The following is a 17,256-nucleotide window of genomic DNA, read 5'->3' on the forward strand; positions in this document are numbered from 1 at the left end:
GCTATCCCTATCTAGGGTATCTATCTCAGATGACAAGTTATCTGCCCACTTTTTTATAGCACTACTCACCCACGCAGACACTATGGCTGGTCTGAGCAGCGTATCCGTGGTGGCATAAATGGATTTTAATGTATTTTCCTGCTTGCGATCCGCAGGGTCCTTAAGGGCTGCCGTATCAGGAGACGGGAGAGCCACCTTTTTAGACAAGCGGGATAGGGCCTTGTCCACAATGGGGGTGACTCCCACTTTTCCCTATCCCTGGAGGGAAACGGATACGCCACCTGAATCCTCTTGGGAATCTGAAACTTTGTCAGGGCTTTCCCAAACTTTTTCAAAAAAAAAGAAAAAAAAGAGAGAGAGTGTTCAGCTCATGAGAGGGAGGAAACGTTACCACAGGTTTCTTTTCTTTATACATACAAACCCTTGTATCAGGAACAGCAGGGTCCTCAGAAATATGTAATACGTCTTTTACTGCTACAATCATGTACTGAATACTCTTTGCTAATTTAGGATCCAATCTGGAATCACTAAAGTTGATACTGGAGTCAGTGTCTGTGTCGGTATCTGTGTCTGCCAACTGGGCAAACGGACGTTTTTGTGACCCCGAAGGGGTCTGTACCTGTAATACATCCTCCACAGATTTCTTCCATGCCTGGTTCTGAGAATCAGACTTATCTAATATCTTATTAATACGAGCCACATTAGCATTCAACACATTTACCCAATCAGGAGTCTGCGGTGCCGACAGGGTCACTCCCACAGCCGTTTGTGTCCCTAAAACAGCCTCCTCCTGGGAAGAGCTTCAGCCTCAGACATGCCGACACACGTGTCCTAAACACCTACAGACACACGGGCATATAGGGGACAGACCCACAGCAAAGCCTGCCAGAGAGACACAGAGGGAGTTCTGCCAGCTCACAACCCAGCGCCTAATCACCAATACTGGAACACTAAAGAATGCCCCAGACTTGTAGCGCTTTTATAACAAATATATATTGCACCAATATTCCTGCCCCCCCCCCCCCCCCCCCCCCCGGTTTTGCACCCTGATACTTAGTCAGAAGTGCGAGGAAGGACCAGCGTCTCTGCAGCCTTGTGGAGAGGAAAATGGCACTGAGCTTCGTGCGCTATGAGGACGAAGCTCCGCCCCCTTAAATGCACACTTCAGTCCCGCTTTTTTTAAATATATATTTATACTGGCGGGTGTTAGGACAGTGCCTAGGCACTTATGTCCCCTCTTGCCAGTCCATTTTAGAGGTTTATCTGCTGCCCAGGGCGCCCCCCCTCGACTTTTTGCAATTCGACAGTTGTCAAATTCGACATGTCTGCAATGGTAAAAATGCGGCTTTTCGACAAAAGTATATTCAATTGAAGAATGTCGATTCGACAACAGTGCTTTTCGACAGTCATTTCGTCAATTTCAGTCCGCCTCATTTTGCCGTCGGATCTAATAAAAAAATTTAAAAAAACGTTTTTTTTGTGTGTTTTTTTTTATTGCTAATAGCATATCTATTTATAATAGAAGGGATTATGTACTTGGTTTGCCTATTAGGAGCCACAAGTATTATTTATAATATAATATTTTTTTTTTTTTTTTTACGGACTAAAATAATATGGAGAGATCAGAGCATGTTTTTCAGTGGGAATGTGTAAAAAATCCTGAAAAAAACCAATGCGTTGGGTCCCCCCTCCTAAGCATAACCAGCCTCGGGCTCTTTGAGCCGGTCCTGGTTGTAAAAATACGGGGGGGGAAATGATAGGGGATCCCCCGTATTTTCACAACCAGCACCGGGCTCTGCGTCCGGTCCTGGTGCCAAAAATACGGGGGACAAAAAACGTAGAGGTCCCCCATATTTTTAACACCAGCACCGGGCTCCACTAGTCAGAGAGATAATGCCACAGCCGGGGGACACTTATATCGGTCCCTGCGGCCATGGCATTAAATCACTAACTAGTCACACCTGGCCGGGGTACCCTGGAGGAGTGGGGACCCCTTAAATCAAGGGGTCCCCCCCTCCAGCCACCCAAGGGCCAGGGGTGAAGCCCGAGGCTGTCCCCCCCCCCATCCAAGGGCTGCGGATGGGAGGCTGATAGCCAAGTGACAAAAGAATATTGTTTTTTGTAGCAGAACTACAAGTCCCAGCAAGCCTCCCCCGCAAGCTGGTACTTGGAGAACCACAAGTACCAGCATGCTGGGGGGGGGGGGGGGGGGGGGCGCGCTGGTACCTGTAGTTCTACTGCAAAAAAAAAATACCCAAATAAAAAAACAGGACACGCACACCGTGAAAGTAAAACTTTATTACATACATGCACGCCGACAAACACATACTTACCTATGTTCACACGCCGACTCGGTCCCCTTCACCAGTAGAATCCATGGGGTACCTGAAAATAAAATTATACTCACAAAAATCCAGTGTAGATCGGTCCTCTTCAGAGCTTGTAATCCACGTACTTGGCAAAATAAAAAAACGCCAAACCTGGACCACGCACTGAAAGGGGTCCCATGTTTACACATGGGACCCCTTTCCCCGACTGCTGAGACCCCCGTGACTCCTGTCACAGTGGGTCCCTTCAGCCAATCAGGGAGCGCCACGTCGTGGCACTCTCTTGATTGGCTGTGCGCGTCTGAGCTGTCAGACGGCGCATAGCACTATGCCGCTCCATTATATACAATGGTGGGAACTTTGCGGTCAGCGGTTGACCGCGAGTAACCTCACCGCTGACCGCAAAGTTCCCACCATTGTATAAAATGGAGCGGCATAGTGCTACGTTTTTTGTCCCCCGTATTTTTGGCACCAGGACCGGACGCAGAGCCCGGTCCTGGTTGTGAAAATACGGGCGATCCCCTGTCATTTTCCCCCCCGTATTTTTACAAGTCAAATACAGGACACACACTATCATCAATTGGTCTGTTTTTCGACAGCGGGACTGTCAAATCAGTTTTTTATTGAATATGTCGAATTCGGGTCCTTGGCAGGAGGGTGTCTGTCGAATTTAAAAACGGTCGAATTCCAGCCGGATTTCGACCGCAATTGCATATACCCCATAAAATAAAATAAATATATACACACACACACACACACACACACACACAAACAGAAAGTTCAGCACTCACCACAGCAAGCTCACTTATTTTCACAACATCAATAAATAAATTATGGGGGTTTAACTCATTAACGGTGGCCACAAGCTTTGTTCATGCACCCCTATGCAAGCCCAATTATCTTAAACCTGAGTCAGCTGTTCTTTAGTAATTTATCAGCCAGTGTCAGGTGACTAGTGTACCTTTAAAAGCCATGGAGTATTTGGCAGATACACAGTAAACCAAGTGGGCATATTTGCAGTTATATTATGTGTGACACAGTTGCTAGGTTTTAATTTTGAGACTCTGTGATAGTGTAGGACATGCAAGAAGGTGGGGTACCTTAGCGAGCGGTTTGCAGGCTTCCGTGCATTGGCCAATTCACTAACTAAACCCCCATCATTTATTTATTGATGTCGTGAAAATAAGTGAGCTTGCTTTGGTGAGTGCTGAACTTTCTGTTTGTGTATTTTTAAGTAGGTGGCCATGGGCTACATGCACCCCAGGCCCTATGAGTGCAGACACTGCACCCCGCTTCTGGGGTGGTGAGTGCTGTGGTTTTACATTTGTTGATAGAGAGGATATAGAGATATAGAGATATAGAGATATAGAGATATAGAGATATAGAGATATATATATCCATCTACTGCCGGCACTCTGTACACACAGGACAGCTTGCTCCGGTGCCATATCCAAAATCAAATACAAGTCCATGTAAGAAGGCACTCAGGAGACATCAATAGTAGCAAAAATAGGATTTTGGTACTTACCAGGTAAATCCTTTTCTTTGAATCCATAGGGGGCACTGGAGTACTCTTGGGATATGGACGGGCGTAGCCGAACAAAGGCACTGAATATTTAAATATAGGACTCCCCCCCCCCCCCCCCCTCCATATCCCCGAGTACCTCAGTGTACTCTCTCAGTGTTTTTTACTGAGCGAACAGGAACGATATAGAGAGGTTGACAATGGAGAATACCTATAACATAACGGACAACAACAATGTTGACCCATAACCTTACTGTCAACTAAACAGTTGACACCATAACCGCTAGAACTTTATAATTTGAACCAATCGGTGAAAATGTGTTACCATAAGCTCCTCTGAGCTTAATATCAATCAAGTAAAACTTGTTACCCTAAGCTCCCTTGAGCTTAAAACAACCCAGGTAAAACTGCTCTGGGTGGGCGTCCAGTGCCCCCTATGGATTCAAAGAAAAGGATTTACCTGGTAAGTACCAAAATCCTATTTTCTTTATCATCCACTAGGGGTCACTGGAGTACTCTTGGGACGTACCAAAGCTTCCCTCGTGGGCGGGAGAGCTGTTTGATACTTGTAACAGTAGGCAGCCCAAAGCTAGATGCTGATGGCGCCACCATTTATAACGTGTAAACGTGCACAAACGTGGTGCACATGAAGGCTATATAGCCGCGTTTTAGACGCTCCACGACCCACTGGGTCTGACATTCCCACAGAACCTGTGGGATGAGCTATTACTGACGTAGGCGATTGTAACTTAGCCTTAAAGTAAGCCTGACTTGTAGTCATTATTATTATTACCCAACTGGATAATGTCTGCTGAGAAACTGGCTAACCCCAGTTGGCAGTATCATAGAGAACAAACAACGGATTCATATCACGTACTGTTGACGTTCGGGACATATATAAACGCGTAATGCGTGTACCACATTCAGAATTCTAGAATGTGCTGTCCACACAGGAACCCCTATTGGTATATTGATGTGAAGAATACGAAAGCGTGATTCGTCCGAAGATCTGCTTTGTCATGAGAAAACTCAAATACGGTGGCTTGGAATACAAGGCACCCAAATATGAAAACAAAACCCTTGCCGAAGCCAAGGCTAGAAGAAAAATGTTTTCCAAAGTGAGAAACTTAATTCCCATTTGTTGAAAAGGTTCAAAATATGAAAACTGTAAGAAATCTGAACCCAACTTCAAGTCGCCTGGCGCTGTAGGTGGGATAAATAGAGTCTGAACTTTGATGACACCTTGTAGAAAGATGTGTACAGACGCAAATAGAGGCAAACGTCTTTGAAAATAAGTTTACCACACAGATACCTGCACTCTTAGTGCAGATCAACTCAGTTTTCCATCCCACCCCGTTTAACAGAATACGGGTAACTTGAAGGATGATGTTGGAAACTTCCGAGGTTTACAACCTATGTAAGCACACGAAATTTTGTAATAATGAGCTGCCTTAAGCGGCTTACTATTTCGTAACATGGTTGGTATAACCGATACTGTAATGCTCTATTTCTTAAGAGGGCGGTCTGAACCCTCACCCCGTCAACCGCAGCTGCGGTACATAGATAATAGGTACATAGGTAACTATGGGTAAACTAACGTTCCCTGATGTAACAGGTTGGACGTATTATGAGCGGGCCAAGATCGTGTGCAAGTATTCCTTGAAAATTCGAGAAGCAAACTTCTCCGAAACCCATGAGATACCACCAGTATGACTGTGACAAACTGTCTTATGATCCGTTTTGGCAACGGAGAGAGCAGCGGAAAATGGTGGAGCCAGATACACGATGCTGAATGACCACATGAATGTGAGAGACTCCACCGCCACTGCCCTTGTGATCTGTTTTGTACACATACTGAGCTTTTCTAATTGTGGCGAGATGCCATCATGTATACTTGAGGGTAACCCCCTTCTGTGGACTCACATATGACACACCTCTGGATTTAATGTCCAGTTTTCAGGATCCAAATCCTGACGGGTGAGATCCTCTGTCTAACAGATGTCCACTCACGGAATGATCTCTTGACATTTTCACATAATGGTGTTCTGAGCCATTGAGGATTTGAGTCACATGCCGCATTGCCATGCGGCTTCTTGGTTCTCATGCCGCATTGCCATGCGGCTTCTTGGTTCTCACTGGTTGTTGTGTATGCAACTGCCGTTGCCTTGTTTGACTGCTTAAGGCCAGCGTGAGGCAGGCATCAAAAATTTACATGAAACTCACGGTTGTTCCTCTCCACGGAAATCTTTAGTAAAAGGCGAAAGATTTATTCGTTCTGAAGAGAAACCAGAGTATATCCCTGGTCAGACTGAAAGCGAATCATGTATTGCATTGTAAAATGCACAGAGTTCTAGGACATTTATCGACCGCAATCTGTCGTGTTTTAGAACCTTTGTCGCTGATTTTAACTACAAATCCTGACCCTCTGCGACTGTCGTCCAGAGTATATGCACCCTTGTCCCTCTGTGGGAAACGCGAGTGAAGGGTGGCGAACTAAATTGAAAACACATCTTTATTCTTAATAGGTGAATACACCAATGTACCGCTAGTGTGCGTGTTTTGTGCTAATTACTAGATGTACATTTGTTCTTGCTGGTGTAGTAGGTAAAAGTCTTTGATTTACCGTATTTATAATCTTACCTAGGAATTGACATCGTTTAGACGGAATTAGATGCGATTGTTTTCGAACTTGATCTGCTACCGCAGTATACCTTAGTAGCGCAAGTTAGAGGAACTTTGTTGAGACAGAGTTCTTATGTGAGATGAGCTATCATCCCAACATCACTTTGGTAAATACCCAAAGCGATAAGCAACGGTAGACATGAAATGGTTAATGGTTGTGGCGATTTGCAAACGCTAGAACCTGTGATGAACAAACCGGACTGGGTAAATACGCATTGTGAAGATCAAATGCAATTATGCAAATTTTGTGGCTCCAATAAGCAAATACTAACCGCAGAAAATCCATTTTCTAACTGTAGTAAATGACTTGCTGATTGATATTGCGACGGAGCTGTTTGGTTTTGCTCAAACAGAAGGGAATAAGTAACTCTGACTCTGTTGGCGTACTACTGCCTGGTTTATAAACCAGCAAAGACTAAATGACAACCTGCCAAACCGTTCGACAGAGGCAGTTTTGTACTTTAAGCTGTAAATAGCTGAGACATGTATGAGTTGAAGTCCTGAAACCTCGCAAATGTAACATGTAAAGACGCGCTTCCACAATTGTAAAAGAGGTCATCAAACCACTGGCTTGCTGACTGTAACGTCCTGTCGTTACAAGGCGTGACTGTTTCTTATAAAGGGATAAAACGCCGTTACAAGTATACTGTATGCGGTAATGGCTGAATATCATAAAGGGATAAAATACCGTTACAAGTATATCAAATTTATGAGCAAACAAGCTCTGGCCTTGTCGCGCTTAACTAGCGACAATGAAAATAACCGGCGTTAGCAGAAGCTTTACAGATATACTCTGCAGCTTCTTTTACCAGTGATCGTCATTGTTTCATACATAGATTCTAGTGACCCAAATGTATCCTGGGTTTTTATAATGTTTGACAGAAAATCATCTACCAATGGCGGATCGCGTCCTTTTGGAAACGATTATGTATGGTTGTTAAAAAGCCCCCGCACTATCTGAGTGCTGGACTAATGTACCCTTCTCACTCGTAGTTATCGGTGTGAAATTTGACATAGAATCGTGCATTAAATTATAAGACCAGTGAAATAAACACTCTGGTACCCAAAGGGAAATTGGCCCTTTGGAAAGACTGTCTTTTGTTAGAGCTGGCGGAGACATTCCGAGACTCCGATGTTACCGCTCTTTTAATTTGAATTGCCAATGTTAACATAGGATTTTTAAAATTATTTTTAGTCTGCACTATAGCCCTACTCGCTATGTAGACAGACACCACAATAGGCAACAGACAGACACTTGCACGGCTTAATGAAGTTATTATGTGTCATATATATATATGTTATTGCTGAACAGCCTATTCATATGAAACTCAAGCTTGTTTCTCTCTTCGGAAATCTTTAGCAAAAACCGAAAGATTTATTCGATATGAAGAGAAATCAAAGTATTCTTTATGTGAAAAGCAGTTCACATGGGCATATGAAACCCGAACCAAATTCCTACTAACTTCCCTGCGCCTCTGGTGGCTTAGAGATGTAGGGCAGGAATGTTCTAGAATTAAGTAGAAATACAGATTACATGGCTAACTTATGTGAAACTGAACCAAAAACTTCCCACTAACACCCCTGCGCCTCCTTGTGGAGTATAGGTGTATGGGCGGAATGTTCTGGAATTATAACCTGTAAGAACAGCAATGATTAAAATGACCGTCATGCCATGCTTCCACTGAAAATCACAGGACAGGTTACCTGCTGCAGTGTTAATATAGGCTTAATAGCCTATTATACATTAAATATAGGCTTAATAGCCTATTCTACAGTTACAGGTCTATTATACAGTAAAATCCGTGCAGTTTACAATACATTATCTTGCAGCCTTATGCTTTAGCTAGCCTTCCAGTTATTTCCATTAACTGTTTAAACACTAAGCAGTCTCTTAACCCATGCAGCCTTCTGCTGCTATGGGCTTTACTCAACACTGCCTGCAGTGATGTATTATTTCCAATATATCTTATTCCCAAGCAGCCTTTGCTGCTGCTATGGGTCAATAACTTGTTTAAAACTGAGCAGTCTCTTATTTAAAACTGAGCAGTCTCTTAACCCATGCAGCCTTTGCTGCTGCTATGGGCTTTACTCACCGTCACCCCCCTGCAGCCGCGCTGCTTGTGATGTAGCTTTTAGCTTCTCCCTGTGCAGCGGCCGGAAGCGAGTGCAGGGAGCCTAGGGAAACCCGGGGAGCGCTGCTATATTGCGCCGGGGAGCCCTCCGGAAGAACGGGCGGCGCCTCATACAGCAGTGGCCGGGTGCAGCGCTGGAAGAGCGGCCGGCGTCTTTAGTGACGTACGGCCGCTCGGAGCTTTAGACACGGGTACGCAGAGTGGCTGCTTGGGCGGCGCTCGCGTACAGTGGCTGGGAGAGCGGCCGGCGTCTTTGAATGACGTGCGGCCGCTCGGATACGTTTCTACAGTGGCAGAGTTCTGGTACAGTGGCTGGGAGAGCGGCCGGCGTCTTTGAATGACGTGCGGCCGCTCGGATACGTTTCTACAGTGGCATCTGGTACAGTGGCTGGGAGAGCGGCCGGCGTCTGTGAGTGACGTGCGGCCGCTCTCTTCGTTCAGCGGGGTATCCTGCTAATGAGCGCGCTGTAAGCGGCGGGCAAAGCGGTGGTAACAATAAAGGCTTTCCCCACACAGCAGGGCGGCAGCGTGAGCTGACCGCCCTGACCCCCCACCATACCTTGTAGTGCCGCACTCTGTAAGCTCCGTCCAGATTGTGACGGGGCTTTCATCCTGGCTGTGACGGGGCTTCTTTCTGTAAGCTCCGTCCAGTTGCAGTAGGATACATGCCTGTGGCTGAGGGTGCTCTTTGTGAGGACCGACACGCCATGCGCTTAGCGCCTGTGGCTGTGAGGGTGCTCTTTGTGAGGACCGACACGCCATTCGCTGCCCGTGCAGCGGCACTATCCCGGACCCATGTTTTTCCAGAAACTGGGAAGGGATGTGCTAAGTGTAAAAATAAAAATTAAAAATAAAAATTAAAAATAAAAATCCAAGTGTGGTTATACCACAAGCCAATGTTCGTGCTGTGAGCACCGAAAAAACACAGAGAGTACACTGAGGTACTCGGGGATATGGAGGGGGGGGAGAGTCCTAAATTTAAATATTCAGTGCCTTTGTTCGGCTACGCCCGTCCATATCCCAAGAGTACTCCAGTGACCCCTAGTGGATGATAAAGAAAACTCAAAGTGTATTCACGGTCACGGTGACCGTGAATACACTTTGAGTTTTTGCTACTATTGATGTCTCCTGAGTGCCTTCTTACATGGACACATATATATATATATATATATATATATATATATATATCTCTCCATCTATCTCCGACTGACACTATATATAATATATCCCTCTCCTATCTCTCCCTATATATATGGACCCTGACGCACTTCTCACAGGGCTCAGAATATAGTGATAGCAAAGGCGTGATACCCTAAAGGGAAACCACACAGCAGCTATATGGCATACTCCGTCACAAACACAATGCAGGAATACTGTACACAACAATAATACTGCACTGGACAAGCAATTTATATATAAAAGTAGATATGTATATGCAGAGAGCTATAACAATGTACAGTAGAACTGGATGTATATCACAGAATAATCGTACCACCTATTCTGGCAGCAGCACACTTATTTCTTAACTAACAGTCAAAATGACAGGTAGAATACTCAATCCTGTATACTTTTTCCTTTGCAATCAAATTAGCCTTTTTCTCCGAAACAGGAAAAAAAAAATGGAACTAGTTTCTTCTTCATATGTATAAAAGAATTTATTCCAAACAGTCCAAATAGTACCACCATATGTACATGACAAAATCAATTAAAAAAAGGGGAAAAAGAGAAAAAGTTATAAAGATTTAAAAACAAATCCCAATAAGGACAAAAAGATCCAGAGACAAGGGATATGACTGCAATTCTCCTTTTCAAAAAGCTACTCACAGTACAGCTGTCCGATGCGTTTTGGTCTTAAATGGACCTTTATCAAGAACTCTTTCCTCTGGACCTTTTTGTCTTTATTGGGATTTGTTTTTAAATCTTTATATTTTATTTTTTCCTTTTTTTTTTTTAATTGATTTTGTCATGTACATATGGTGGTACTTCTGGTACTATTTGGACTGTTTGGAATAAATTATTTTATACATATGAAGAAGAAACCATTTCCATTTTTTTCCTGTTTCGGACAAAAAAGCTCATTTGATTGCAAAGGAAAAAGTATACAGTTTATGACAAAGATACCTTTATAGGAGTCATCTATTTATTACCGAGTGAGATGGGGTACGCATATGATTGCCTTTGTGTTTGAGAAAGATACCTTTATATGAATTTCTCATCCCCGATTAGTATAAGTTGGGGTACGCATCCATTGAATAGTCTGCTTTTAAAGATACCTTTATAGGATTTTATCCTCCCCACTCTGAGAGTTTCGGGTACGCCCAGCCATTTGACTTCCGTTTTGAACTAAAGGGAATTATATAGACGTCCTAAAAACATACCTTTATGGGCACCCACTTGTTTCTGTGTGAGTGGGGTACGCCCTTCCTTTTATTTAGTGGAGATGATGAGAAGTTGAGTTTTGTCCTTTGAAACGGTTCTACGCATTTTTTTTTCTTGTTTTTATTTCTTTGATTTAACTTGGAGGAACTCATTACATACTGAAAGAAGATCGTTCCAAACGGAGAATACTGATTCTAATGTTTTCCTACAATTGGAGGGAATCATTCATCTTTATAAACAAGGGATGTATTATATTTTATGTATGCGCCCTGGACATAGATTAATATTTCTTTTTTCTGTATATTGTTATGTAAAAGCGGTGATTTTTACATTGATATTTTCAGTGGACGGGCAGCTTTGCGCCATATAGTTGAACCTTCCATACTTTCTTTTCTTGTGTTATCTCCTGCCTGGTAACATTCTGAAATGGTGTGAAGCGCAAATCACCTGCATCAATTCCTAGGCATACTCCATGAATTCCCATAAACATGGCCTGTTTCCTGGAGGTAGCAGACTGGCGTTCCCTGGGTAGTCAGATCAGTCCTTGGCTTGCCTAAATTGGTTGAGAGTTGCCGGGACCAGACAGCAGGTAAGCCCTTACACTGCAAATAATAAAAATCATTGCCTGATCACCCTTGCTTGAGACAGGAAGTCACATAAGGGAAGAGGAGGAGCTGTATTCCATATGGTCTGGGGCATTTGTATTTAACCTGTGTCAACCTAACCTGTAACGGCTGCCAAAGAGGAGATCAAGAATGTAATCAGATGTAAACAATAACCACCACATAAGACTACCTCTATGCATTACCTGTTTCTCTGCAGTTTTATATTCAACTGTGAAATTAATGGAAAGATCAGCCAATATGCAAGTGATGTTCTGGCCAGTCACTTCAAATTTAACGGAATAAGCAGACTGGAAAATACCTGTGTAAGAAGAGAGAAAAATAAAATAAAACAGTCTATATGTGTATTATTATATATTTAGAACTGACCAGAGAATAGCATATCTCTGCAACTTTATTGTATTAGCATTAATTAGTATCACTGTCACAGCATAGGTTCAGTTAGTAATAGCTAGAACTATAGCTCTGCACTCAGTAAGAAGCCTTATTAAATAAATGTTAATGGCACAGGCAGCATGATTTAATAACTACAAAATGTCTTGAATTTTAGACTCTAGGTCAACCAAATTGGAATAATTGCCTTACTGGAGACAGCAAATCTGAAAAGAATTGCACCAACAATGTCCCTACTGACTCTCTCATACCATAAGACGAATGACTGATAATGAGGATAAAAAATTCAAATAAATTTATTATGACAAAAAATCAATTTTAGATTCATGCATGATATTGCACTGATTAAAACATGAGGATATAGACCTGCAGACAATGTCTGAAGCAAAGTGACTGTGCATAGAGGGAGTGTGAATCTCTCACCGTGTCATGGCCCTGCGGTGGGCTAGCTTTCAAGAAAGCAATTTGCGGTCCAGAGCTGATACAGCCCGGCACCACCGCACAGGGCTTGGATCAGCAAAATGTGTCCCGGACGAGTCAATGCTCCACTGGTTCTGCTGTAGTATATTCTCGTTGACAACGCGTTTCGGTAGGTATGTCCTACCTTTTTCAAGTCAGTAATGGTTCTGTTGTAAACTGTTAGGGTTTTTATACCCATTACCCTAATTTCCATTAGTGTCACCTGTGTCCTGAAGGCGGAACAATGTTTCTCCGGCATGTGTGGCCGGAAGTGACGCACCATGCGTTCCAGCGCATACCGGAAGTTGGTATGGCGTGCGTTCCATGTTACTCCGGCTTTGTATTTCCGGAAGTTCCGCGTCTTGCGTTCCAGCGATACCCGGAAGTTGACATCGCAGGCGTTCTATTCGTTCTGGGAGTGAAATTTTAGATTGAAAATCCACCACGATCATGATGCTTTTTATTTATACATATCCCCAAAACGGAGGTTGTAAACGAACTGCCTGTGGTGAATGGTTCTGTTTCCAAACTGACACCATCATAGAAGAGTCCTCATCCTCCATCTTTGTTATGGGAACGGACCCGCCATTTTCCAATTCTTGAGATTCCAAATCTAATTCCAAAATATTTTTATTTATCTTCCGGAGAATAACCCACTCTGACCAAGCTCGGTGGTACTTCGTATTCCCACTAGTCCTTCCCTAATACCCGAGTGGGTTTACTCCATTATTCACGGTATTTAATATGGAATTTCGTGATCATGCAGGAAATGACATGTAAGAGCAAAAGATAAAAAGAGAAAAATTAAAACAAGAGATTAAACCACTGTGTGAGAATAAAAGATTAATCTAAAAACCACTTCAGTTCAAAATCAGAGTTATGACCATTGGGTTTCAAGGAATTGAGATCAAATATCCAGCGCATCTCACTCTGCGCCAAGCGTTTTTCAAGATCCCTGTTTCTCCAATTAGTTTTTATTTGCTGGATGCCTAGATACCCAATTATATTTCCCTCACATTTTTTGTGTACTTTGCCAAAGTGTTCTGAAAAAGGGTGACTCTCCAGGCCTTTGCGGATGTTGTAGATATGTTCCGCCATTCTAGTTTTTAAAGGCCTGGAGGTTTTGCCCACGTATAAAAGCCCACATTTGCATTCAAGGAAGTAGATTACGTTCCTTGAATTACATGTAACGAAATCTCTGATTTTGTGTTTTTTTCCATTCACTATAAAATCAGTTGTTTTCCGTGGGAGATCTTTTTTATATGTGGTTCGACACATTAGGCATGCTCCACACCTGTGGAAACCCTGATTGCATGTCCTAACCAGGGATTTGTCTGGTAAGCTACTTTTCACCAGACAATCCTTGAGGGATTTTGCTTTTTTATAAATAAACATAGGTTTGTTGGGAAGGATTTTTCCAATAACCGGGTCATCCTGTAGGATCCTCCAATTTTGTTTGAAAATTCGTTCGATTCTTCTGTGATGCGCTCCGTATTTGGTTACAAAAGCCCATTCATAGGGGTTGTCTCTTGTTTCCTTTGGCATTTTTTCTAGTAGTAATGTATTCCTATCTATTTGGGTTACTTGTTCTTCTGCCTTCTCTAGGATAGATTCAGAGAATCCCTTTTCACGAAAGCGGTCTCCCATCTCTTTTAATTGAATGCCTAGTATTTCAGGATCCGAGCAATTTCTTTTAAGCCGTTTGTATTGCCCAACTGGGATGTTTTCTAACCACTTATGGTGGTGCTCACTGTCAATATTAATATAGGCGTTGGAGTCCGTCGGTTTTCGATGGGTAGATGTGCAAATACGATTTCCTTGATTATAAATGTTATCATAAAACCTGCAGATAAGGGCGGGGGGGTTGTTCTCATGAACAAGTCCCAATACATTGGGGAAATTGAAAGGCAATTGGGAGATGAATGCACATACAGAAAACTGAAGGTGGACCCCCTTACTAATATGAGTAAGAAGTTAGAAGAATTAACCAAGAAGGCAGTAGATGCTGGAGCCATATCCAGTACAGAACGGGATTTTATACATCTGGACAATCCGTCCACCCCAACCATCTATATCCTGCCGAAGGTCCACAAGGACATGGCGAATCCGCCGGGTCGACCCATAATTACGGGTACAAACAGTCTGACGTCAAATCTATCAGCGATGGTTGATTCCTTCCTCCAGCCCTTAGTGACCACAACTCCTGCATTCCTGAAAGATACAGGAGATGTCTTAAGAAAACTAGAAGAAGTCTCATGGACCAATGAATGCACAATGGTCAGTGCGGACGTTAGTACCCTCTATACCATCATCAATTGGAATGAGGGAAAAAGGGCAATAGAGTTTTATTTACAAAAAAGTGAGTACCAAGATGTAGTTCAGTTATTTATTTTGGAATCCATTGATTTTATCCTGAATAATAATTATTTTTATTTCGAAGGTGTATATTATCTCCAAATCAGGGGCACCGCCATGGGCACCAGGTTCGCCCCTAGCTATGCAAATCTGTACATGGCCTATTGGGAGATGCAAACAATAGATACCATGAGAACGACGGGGGTGAACCTGGTGGCATGGTGGAGATTCATAGACGATATTTTATTCATTTGGAAGGGTACAGACGTAAGTCTATCCCCCTTTTTAGAATCATTGAATCAAAACAATTTTAATATTCACCTTACTTTTACTCAGAGTAGGAATGAGATAGTTTTTTTAGATCTTAAAATTTATAATCAAGGAAATCGTATTTGCACATCTACCCATCGAAAACCGACGGACTCCAACGCCTATATTAATATTGACAGTGAGCACCACCATAAGTGGTTAGAAAACATCCCAGTTGGGCAATACAAACGGCTTAAAAGAAATTGCTCGGATCCTGAAATACTAGGCATTCAATTAAAAGAGATGGGAGACCGCTTTCGTGAAAAGGGATACTCTGAATCTATCCTAGAGAAGGCAGAAGAACAAGTAACCCAAATAGATAGGAATACATTACTACTAGAAAAAATGCCAAAGGAAACAAGAGACAACCCCTATGAATGGGCTTTTGTAACCAAATACGGAGCGCATCACAGAAGAATCGAACGAATTTTCAAACAAAATTGGAGGATCCTACAGGATGACCCGGTTATTGGAAAAATCCTTCCCAACAAACCTATGTTTATTTATAAAAAAGCAAAATCCCTCAAGGATTGTCTGGTGAAAAGTAGCTTACCAGACAAATCCCTGGTTAGGACATGCAATCAGGGTTTCCACAGGTGTGGAGCATGCCTAATGTGTCGAACCACATATAAAAAAGATCTCCCACGGAAAACAACTGATTTTATAGTGAATGGAAAAAAACACAAAATCAGAGATTTCGTTACATGTAATTCAAGGAACGTAATCTACTTCCTTGAATGCAAATGTGGGCTTTTATACGTGGGCAAAACCTCCAGGCCTTTAAAAAAACTAGAATGGCGGAACATATCTACAACATCCGCAAAGGCCTGGAGAGTCACCCTTTTTCAGAACACTTTGGCAAAGTACACAAAAAATGTGAGGGAAATATAATTAGGTATCTAGGCATCCAGCAAATAAAAACTAATTGGAGAAACAGGGATCTTGAAAAACGCTTGGCGCAGAGTGAGATGCGCTGGATATTTGATCTCAATTCCTTGAAACCCAATGGTCATAACTCTGATTTTGAACTGAAGTGGTTTTTAGATTAATCTTTTATTCTCACACAGTGGTTTAATCTCTTGTTTTAATTTTTCTCTTTTTATCTTTTGCTCTTACATGTCATTTCCTGCATGATCACGAAATTCCATATTAAATACCGTGAATAATGGAGTAAACCCACTCGGGTATTAGGGAAGGACTAGTGGGAATACGAAGTACCACCGAGCTTGGTCAGAGTGGGTTATTCTCCGGAAGATAAATAAAAATATTTTGGAATTAGATTTGGAATCTCAAGAATTGGAAAATGGCGGGTCCGTTCCCATAACAAAGATGGAGGATGAGGACTCTTCTATGATGGTGTCAGTTTGGAAACAGAACCATTCACCACAGGCAGTTCGTTTACAACCTCCGTTTTGGGGATATGTATAAATAAAAAGCATCATGATCGTGGTGGATTTTCAATCTAAAATTTCACTCCCAGAACGAATAGAACGCCTGCGATGTCAACTTCCGGGTATCGCTGGAACGCAAGACGCGGAACTTCCGGAAATACAAAGCCGGAGTAACATGGAACGCACGCCATACCAACTTCCGGTATGCGCTGGAACGCATGGTGCGTCACTTCCGGCCACACATGCCGGAGAAACATTGTTCCGCCTTCAGGACACAGGTGACACTAATGGAAATTAGGGTAATGGGTATAAAAACCCTAACAGTTTACAACAGAACCATTACTGACTTGAAAAAGGTAGGACATACCTACCGAAACGCGTTGTCAACGAGAATATACTACAGCAGAACCAGTGGAGCATTGACTCGTCCGGGACACATTTTGCTGATCCAAGCCCTGTGCGGTGGTGCCGGGCTGTATCAGCTCTGGACCGCAAATTGCTTTCTTGAAAGCTAGCCCACCGCAGGGCCATGACACGGTGAGAGATTCACACTCCCTCTATGCACAGTCACTTTGCTTCAGACATTGTCTGCAGGTCTATATCCTCATGTTTTAATCAGTGCAATATCATGCATGAATCTAAAACTGATTTTGTCATAATAAATTTATTTGAATTTTTTAT

The 17,256-nt window shown here is 42.8% G+C and overlaps 1 protein-coding gene and 2 non-coding genes across 3 annotated transcripts in view; all 3 read right to left on the reverse strand.

Annotated features, from left to right (window-relative positions):
• LAMP1 (lysosomal associated membrane protein 1) overlaps positions 1 to 17,256 on the reverse strand; it is a 104,720-nt gene that overhangs the window by 49,694 nt on the left and 37,770 nt on the right. Inside the window, exon 2 of the mRNA XM_063953118.1 lies at positions 11,854 to 11,969. Coding sequence (XP_063809188.1) covers positions 11,854 to 11,969 — 116 coding nt within the window. The remainder of the gene's footprint in view (positions 1 to 11,853; positions 11,970 to 17,256) is intronic.
• On the reverse strand, positions 6,034 to 6,147 carry LOC135054095 (U5 spliceosomal RNA). The gene has a single exon (XR_010243348.1). It is a non-coding gene; the product is annotated as a U5 spliceosomal RNA (small nuclear RNA).
• Positions 7,828 to 7,938, reverse strand: LOC135054188 (U5 spliceosomal RNA). Its single transcript, XR_010243415.1, has one exon. It is a non-coding gene; the product is annotated as a U5 spliceosomal RNA (small nuclear RNA).

This window comes from Pseudophryne corroboree, chromosome 2 (genome assembly GCF_028390025.1).
Source record: "Pseudophryne corroboree isolate aPseCor3 chromosome 2, aPseCor3.hap2, whole genome shotgun sequence".
NCBI lineage: Eukaryota > Metazoa > Chordata > Amphibia > Anura > Myobatrachidae > Pseudophryne > Pseudophryne corroboree.